At 47.2% G+C, this 6,995-nt stretch overlaps 1 protein-coding gene across 1 annotated transcript in view; it reads left to right on the top strand.

Annotated features, from left to right (window-relative positions):
• Window positions 1–6,995, top strand: part of LOC104133904 (myosin-IIIb) — a 22,724-nt gene that overhangs the window by 12,164 nt on the left and 3,565 nt on the right. Inside the window, exons 16-22 of the mRNA XM_035902703.1 lie at window positions 1,243–1,328; window positions 1,576–1,623; window positions 3,181–3,228; window positions 3,416–3,507; window positions 4,734–4,865; window positions 5,228–5,343; window positions 5,663–5,862. Coding sequence (XP_035758596.1) covers window positions 1,243–1,328; window positions 1,576–1,623; window positions 3,181–3,228; window positions 3,416–3,507; window positions 4,734–4,865; window positions 5,228–5,343; window positions 5,663–5,862 — 722 coding nt within the window. The remainder of the gene's footprint in view (window positions 1–1,242; window positions 1,329–1,575; window positions 1,624–3,180; window positions 3,229–3,415; window positions 3,508–4,733; window positions 4,866–5,227; window positions 5,344–5,662; window positions 5,863–6,995) is intronic.

Below are 6,995 nucleotides of genomic sequence, written 5' to 3'. Positions count from 1 at the left end.
GAGTAGGTACATTTTTTATGCATGTAAAGGTTCTGGGTACTTGGTTGGTTTTGTGACACAGACTGCTAGGTCCAGGTTTTCCAATCTTAGTTCTCTCCCATTTCTTTTTCACACTGCAACCACAGAATCACAAAATGGCAATGGTTGGCAGGGACCTCAGGAGATTGTCTAGTCCAACCCCCCTGCTAAAGCAGGCTCACCCAGAGCAGGTTGCACAGGACTGCGTCCAGGCAGGCTTTGAATATCTCCAGCGAACGAGACTCAACAGCCCCCTTGGGCAGCCTGTGCCAGTGCCCTGATACCCTCGAAGTAAAGAAGTTCGTCCTCACGTTCAACTGAAACCTCTTTATGTTTCAGTCTGTGCCCATTGCCCCTTGTCCTGTCGCTGGGCACCACTGAGAAGAGTCTGGCTCCATCCTCATGACATCCACCCTTGAGATATTTGTACATGTTGATAAGATCCCCTCTTAGTCTTCTCTTCTTCAGGCTAAACAAACCCAGCTCTCTCAGTCTTTCCTCAGAGGGGAGATGCTCCAGCCCCCTAATCGTCCTTGTTGCTCTCCTCTGAACTCTCTCTAGGAGTTCCTCATCTTTGAGATCTGCTTGTCAAGCACTAGGATTCATCTTTGCATCTCTGGGATGGGAACTGGTACAGACAGTACTCCAAAAAAAATGATGCTTCCTGGAGGAGACCATTCTCACCCATCAGCCAGGGCAGCTCTGATTAGGAGCCAGGATGGGATCACTTTGATAGGAGCTGAAATGTGCTGATATGACTGTCCTTGGATGTTATGTCAGGTCTGAGATCCAGATGCTTTAAAGAATACTGAAAATTATCAGAAGAGTTCAGAAAGTTCTGTGGCCTGTTTAATGTACGTAAGAAAGGATAGGATTAAGAGGGAAGTGCCTCTGAGTACTTCTTTCTCCAGATTTGGAAGTAAAAGGCTATCCTCTCAGGGACAGAGGCAAAGCAGTACCCATGGCTGGAAGGTGAAATTATTTCAGTCACTGGTTTTTATGGTTTCCAACTTTTAACTGAGGGTGACTGTTAATCATCAGAGTTACAGGATGTGGTAAATTCAGTCTTTAACCAAGGAAACATTTTCAGAAAGAAATTTTTTTGTTTTGAACTAGAGAAGTTTAGGGCTGAATGAAGTCATTTCTGGCTGCAGAGGAACAAACTGATGTCTTAATGACCTGTTTCTGTTTGTTTCTCTGATCCTCTTTGTGGTGCTGCTTCAGCTGCGGTACAACGGACTGCTGGAGACAATCCGTATCCGAAGAGATGGTTTCTCCTGGAGACCCTCATTTGAGGAATTTGCTGAAAGGTTTGTTAAAGCCTCTGAATGCTCCTTGTTAGATAGTGTTAGGGAAGTGACCCTGGTAACGAGATAGGGGCAAGGAGTGAAACAGCCTCTTCAAAGTTCACATGCCTGAGATCATGGGGTGGTTTTCTGTGGGAGGCTGAGTGGGAAAGACAGGGATTTATTGTTGTTTGCTGTGAGGGTGACATGGATCAGCTCAGCACATCAAGGATGTGGCTCTTATCTTGCTGTATTGGTTTGTTTTTCACAGATATGGAATTCTTCTAGTTAAACCAGACATTTCCCTCACAAAAGAAAGGTAGGAAACCTTCCTTTATTACGTGCAATCCAGGTTGTTCTTCAGAAATTTTTGCTCTGAGTAGCATAGCAAACTGAGTAAAAGGAATAAAGTAAGGATGTTTTCTTTGTGGTGACGTGGAACACAAATCCCTAGGCAAGGACAGTTAGTGTTTAAAAAGCATTTGGTACAACGGTGAATGAAATCTTTCTTGAATTGCTGTATAACAATTCAATTCAATTACTATAGAGCCTTGCTATCCTGTGGAATGAGAACTGGCTAATGTACTCAATTTAGGGAGACACAATAATGGCCAAGGAGGTCAACTGAACTCGGTATGGCAGGGGTTCAGCACAGTTGCCAGGTGCCTCTCCAGGCTTTTTCCTGATGGCCTCATGGGAGATGAAGGAGATAAAAACAATGCTGAGTGAGCAGCCAGGACTGAATGTCTCCCAGGCTAGAAAGGTTGTTTCTGGTCCAAGAATTTTTTATGTGTACAGGCATAATATATCCCCAGCACTTTCAGAACCTGACTGTTCCTTACGCACATAAATGTCCCTCCAGCTCTGCAGTCTTACCCTGTCAGCTTTTTACTTCCTACATCTAGGTCAGCAACTCCCCACTTCTTTTCCACTTTACCAGTCCCTCCTTCCTGCCAATTGTGACTGATAGTGAAAATGAAGCATGTAGGGCAGCCAGCTGATTTTTGTCTTATAAGAAAAGGATTTGAATGTTCTTCCGGAAAAGTTGTTCTCTCCTGGCAGTAGCTCCTCCAACCTTCACAGAACTTTGTTGAAGTTACTGATTAATACTGAATTAATAAGAACTGCAAAGCCAATTGAGACCCCAGTCAAGAGACAATTTCATGGATGAGAAAAAGGTGATGGTAGACAGGCAGGTGTGTTTTCAGGCACAAAAAATCATAAGCTGCTGAAAAGAATTAGAAAAGAAAATAATTACCTTGGGTATAGATTCTGGCACAGCAGAAGTTGGCTGAGATAGAAGGAAAACCACTTCTGCTTTGCTATATGAGATGTTAGCAAAGCGTGCCACTATGGTTTCACAGCCTGGATTTGGAGGCAGAGGGAGGAAGGTGTCTGTGTGGTGCAGCTAGACTATTGCTTTCAGTTCCAAGAGTTGGTGAATCTTTCTGAGTGACCCAGATTTTATCACTAGAGTTTGCAAAATGAAACTGGAACTGGAAAACAGGCTTTCTCCTGGAAGCCTTGCTGTGCCAACCTTGCAACTTGTGCGCTCCAAAGAGCCTGGAAGTGAAATGAGGAAAACCAGTTCTGAGAAAAAAATAGGCTCTGCAGAATTGCATCCCAGGGAGTTGAAGGAAATCTGCTTCTAGGAAACCTGTTTGCTGATGTTCCTGAATGCGATCCTAGCTGAACCTCAATCCGTACTACAGGTTGACAGCTGGTTACTGAATGTGGTCGGGTGACAGGAAACAGAGGATGTAATGCAGAATCATTGAGGCGCTTTCTTCCCCCTTTATGCACCTAAAACCACTAGCTGCATGGTGTTCACTTTGGGTGGAAAATGATTTATTTAACTTTATTTCCTCTCTTTCAGCTGCTTGGAGATACTGCAAAGTACAGAGCTGACGGGTTGGATATGTGGGTAGGTGTGGATCACTGTTGCTGGGAATGAGGGGCCTGAAATGCAGAGAGTTTATACATGTAGACTGTTATCTGGTTCTCTTCAGGGAGAACTTTGTGGCTGCAGGGAAAGGCCTGTCCAAAGGATGACTGGATGCAAGTTTAGACAAACTGTTTCTCACTGCTCCTTTCTCTCCCCAACTTCTCAGGAAGTCACGACTTTTCTTTAAATACTGGCACCAGGAGCAGCTGGCAAAGTATGTGGACCAGCTGGAAAGAGCAGCAGTTGTCATACAGAAAGGTGAGCACTGGGGCAGGAGAGTCCCTCAACTCTGGTCTCGGACCAGGGCAAGGAAAAACTTCTCTGCAGTCCCTGCTCCACCGCTGCACCTTTGCAGATGACAGAAAGGCAGGCCAGGCACCATCTCTATGTCAAGGCCCTGTGGAGTCAGAGCGCGTGTTGCCCACCTCCTTGGTGCTCATCCTCAATCGGGGAGAGACATCAGACAGTGTGAGCCTTGGAAAGGGAAAGCACATGTGTAGGAGAACTGAGCTGATCAGGGCAAGCATATGATTTGGCCGTATCCCAAGATCTGGGTAACCATCCTCTGGAGTGAGGGCTTGTTTGTGAGTGGTGTTGAACTGAGGAGAGGGAAGAGGAGTGAAGCAGATCTCATTCCTACCTTGAGAGACAGGCAGAAGGGGATGAAGTTTGGGGTTGGTGTGGTTTTTAACTTTCCTTTCCAGGTAGCATCTGCTCTGGCAGCGTATTTCTCCAGAGCAGGCACTGTGGGCAATTTGGTACTTCCCTCTGCCCAGGCTCCATGAGGACTGTGCAGCCAGGAGGAGGAGTCTGTCACCCTGCCTGGTCCCCCTCTGTTGTACTTCCCTTCTGTACGGGTTGTTGCACTGCTGAAGCATCTGAGCAGCTTCCAGCTATGCACTGTACAGTATGACAAACATCAGACTGTCACATGCTGTGCCTTGCTCTTATCCGTGGGGAAGATGTGTGGGTAGTGGGAAATGAGAGGGTGCAGCTTTCAGTTCATGTGCTTTAGTACCTGGTAGAGTAGGCGGGATAATGCAGTGGCTCTAAAGCTCCTGATGAACCCTGTGATGGCTGATTACGGGAAAGGTTATCCTGTGGGCTGACACCAAGGAAATCCCATCTCCCACACAGAAGAGCTTTGGTCTGAAGGGTATCAGGGAGACAGATGGTTAACAAAGGCCCTTCTGTGAGATTTTGGTTTTTAGGTATCCTGTGCTTTGGCATTAGAGATGAGAGCTTAGATCTGTAGTTTGATTTTTTTTAAATCGGTGATCTGGAAGCTTAGAGGGTAGAAGACAGTTCTCACTGGTTTTGACTACCTGCTCAAGTAGAGTCTGCACTGCTCTCTATTAATGTGATTGAAGTGTTGAGTGCTTTGCACCCGGTGAAGGAATATCACCCAGTGTGCTTCCCCAGGGAGAGACAAAGGCATGACGAGCATTTTTTTTTTTTCCTAACCACAGCTTTTCTCTGAACAGTTTTCAGGGGATTCAGATACAGGAAGAGTTACCTAAAACTGGTGGCTGAGCTGAGAGCTCAGGCACAGCGGCTACAGGAGGAGGCAGAGAGAGAAAGAAGCCGGCAGCTGGCGGTGGAAGCAGTGGCCCAGAGTGAGTTGCTCCCACTCCCACTGCCCCTGTGCGTGGCCACTCATGCGATGATCACCTCGAAGTGCTGTAAGCTCCAGGTGATGATGGCCTGCCCTTGGCTGTCCTGGGGCTTGCGGCTTCACTGATGCGGTGGGCAGAGAGGTGCTGACATGTCTGCCATTTGAGAAAAGTGCAGCTCTCTCTGTGGGGAGCAGGAGCAGCATGGTGAGGGTCATTTGCCTGGCTGTGTTGGGAGGAGTGCGAAGCTGTGTCCTTCCCACACACACCGTGCAGCAGAGCCTGTCCCTGTCCTGGGCACGTGGAGGATGGATCTCATGGATCGTGGATGCTAAATTTCATCTACTTCTTTCCTCTCGTTGCAGAAAGAATCTCCTTTCCAGTCCCCATGCCACGAAAGAGGCGGCCTCAGCCTTGTCCCCATCCTCCTGAGAAGCCACCACAGCCACCAGTGCCACGGCCACGCAGCAAATTAACAGAGGTAACAATATGGGCTCAGCTCGGGGCCCCTTAGCAAGGTGTGCCTCTTCCCTGCTCCTTCCACCTTTTGCATGCACATGTTCTCCTGCATGTGGTCCCAGGAGAGCATTGTCATTCTTGTTAGGAGAAGTGAGAGAGCCCTTTCTTACTGTGAGTGGTTAAAAAGTGTGGTCAGGACCACTGAGGAACTGAAACGTTTAATAGTTTGCAACTGATCTTGTCTTAAGGGACTCAGGATCCACTACCAAAGTGATCCCTTCAGAGGTCCCCTGCCTTTGACCTTGCTTTCATGCCTACTTTCCCCCTCTCCCCACTTTCAGTTCACTCCTTTTGATAACTTCTTGGGTCCTTCTGGGCCTCACCATATTCTGGGGACAGAGGAAGAGACTGGAGAAGAGGCAAAAATGAGGAAGCTCAAGAGAGGAGCAACTCTCCGCTGGTTCAAAGAGACACAGGCCCAGAAGGTCATGCAGGATGATGGGGCCTTTCCAAGCTGGCTGCATGGAATGATCAGCCGGAGGTGAGTATGCTGGACATAGTGGCCACAGCTCAGGCTGTGGCAGGCAGGCAGAAGCTCCTGTGTCCTTAGGAGGACTGCACAGGTTGGATTTGCCAGGATTTGCCTCCTTAAGCAATGGGAGTGACCTGCATTGCCTTTCACTTTTAGGCTGTAAGCTTCAAATACTGAGACTTTACATGGGTCCATGAGAATACTGTGGAAACTCATAGGAAATAAGTCCACTGTAGGTTCCTAAATATAGCATCCTGTGCAGGGAAGGGAGGCTTGGAAAGTACTTGGAGAGGAAATACGTGCATGCGTTTACCCTCTTGTGGACCGTTTGCAGAGACGTGATATGGAGTGAAGATGGACTTTTGGTCTGACTCATTATGACTGTTCTCATATCTCTCAGTCTAGTTCAGGAGGAGACCTCACTTTACAGCAAGGGGATACAGAATTCAGTGTACATTTATTGTAAAAAAGTATTAAGAGGGTCTTTAGTGGGTACCCAATAGCAAGATTCCCCCAAAGCCCCCAGAGACAGGAAAAAGAAGGCTGCATGCTTGCTGCCAGTATCTCTTAGTTGGTGGAACTTGTGTGGGGGCATTGCTGTGAAGCGTGGCTGTCATTTCAACACCCTTATCATCTTGTTCCAGTTTGTAACTTTTTTCTGTTAAAGATGCAAGTCTCCTTCAGTCTTATTAGATCACGAGTTCCTTGATTTTGTCAGTTTATCGGTGTGAACGTTACTCAGAGACATTATACAGCATTGTTAGCTCAGTAAAACACACTACAGTAGCTGACAGCTCCCTGGTGGCTGCATTATTTTTCTTTTTTTAAGGTAATTAACAAGGCCCCCAACAGATGTGCACAGATCCAAGAATGTAGGAGAGGAACTAGCGCCTGGAAGACAAAACTGTCTGATTTCGAATACAGGCTAGCCTTGAGCACTTCACAGTGAAGGACGTAGCAGATCCTTCCCAAAGGCACTGAAGATTAGATACTTTTGAAGTGGTGCTTCCTGTTACTGTATTTAAGTCTGCATACAGCAGTATAGGCTCAGCCTCATGTAAGAGCAGCCAGAGCAATCCCAGCCTGCACTGGTGATTTGCAGCCACCTTTGCCTGGAGCAGGGCATGTGACAAGCACAAAGC

Source organism: Egretta garzetta, unplaced genomic scaffold (assembly GCF_000687185.1).
Source record: "Egretta garzetta isolate BGI_Z169 unplaced genomic scaffold, ASM68718v1 scaffold59, whole genome shotgun sequence".
NCBI classification, from domain to species: Eukaryota; Metazoa; Chordata; class Aves; order Pelecaniformes; family Ardeidae; genus Egretta; species Egretta garzetta.
Note: the sequence above shows the minus strand (reverse complement) of the source record. Positions and strands in the feature narration are given on the sequence as shown.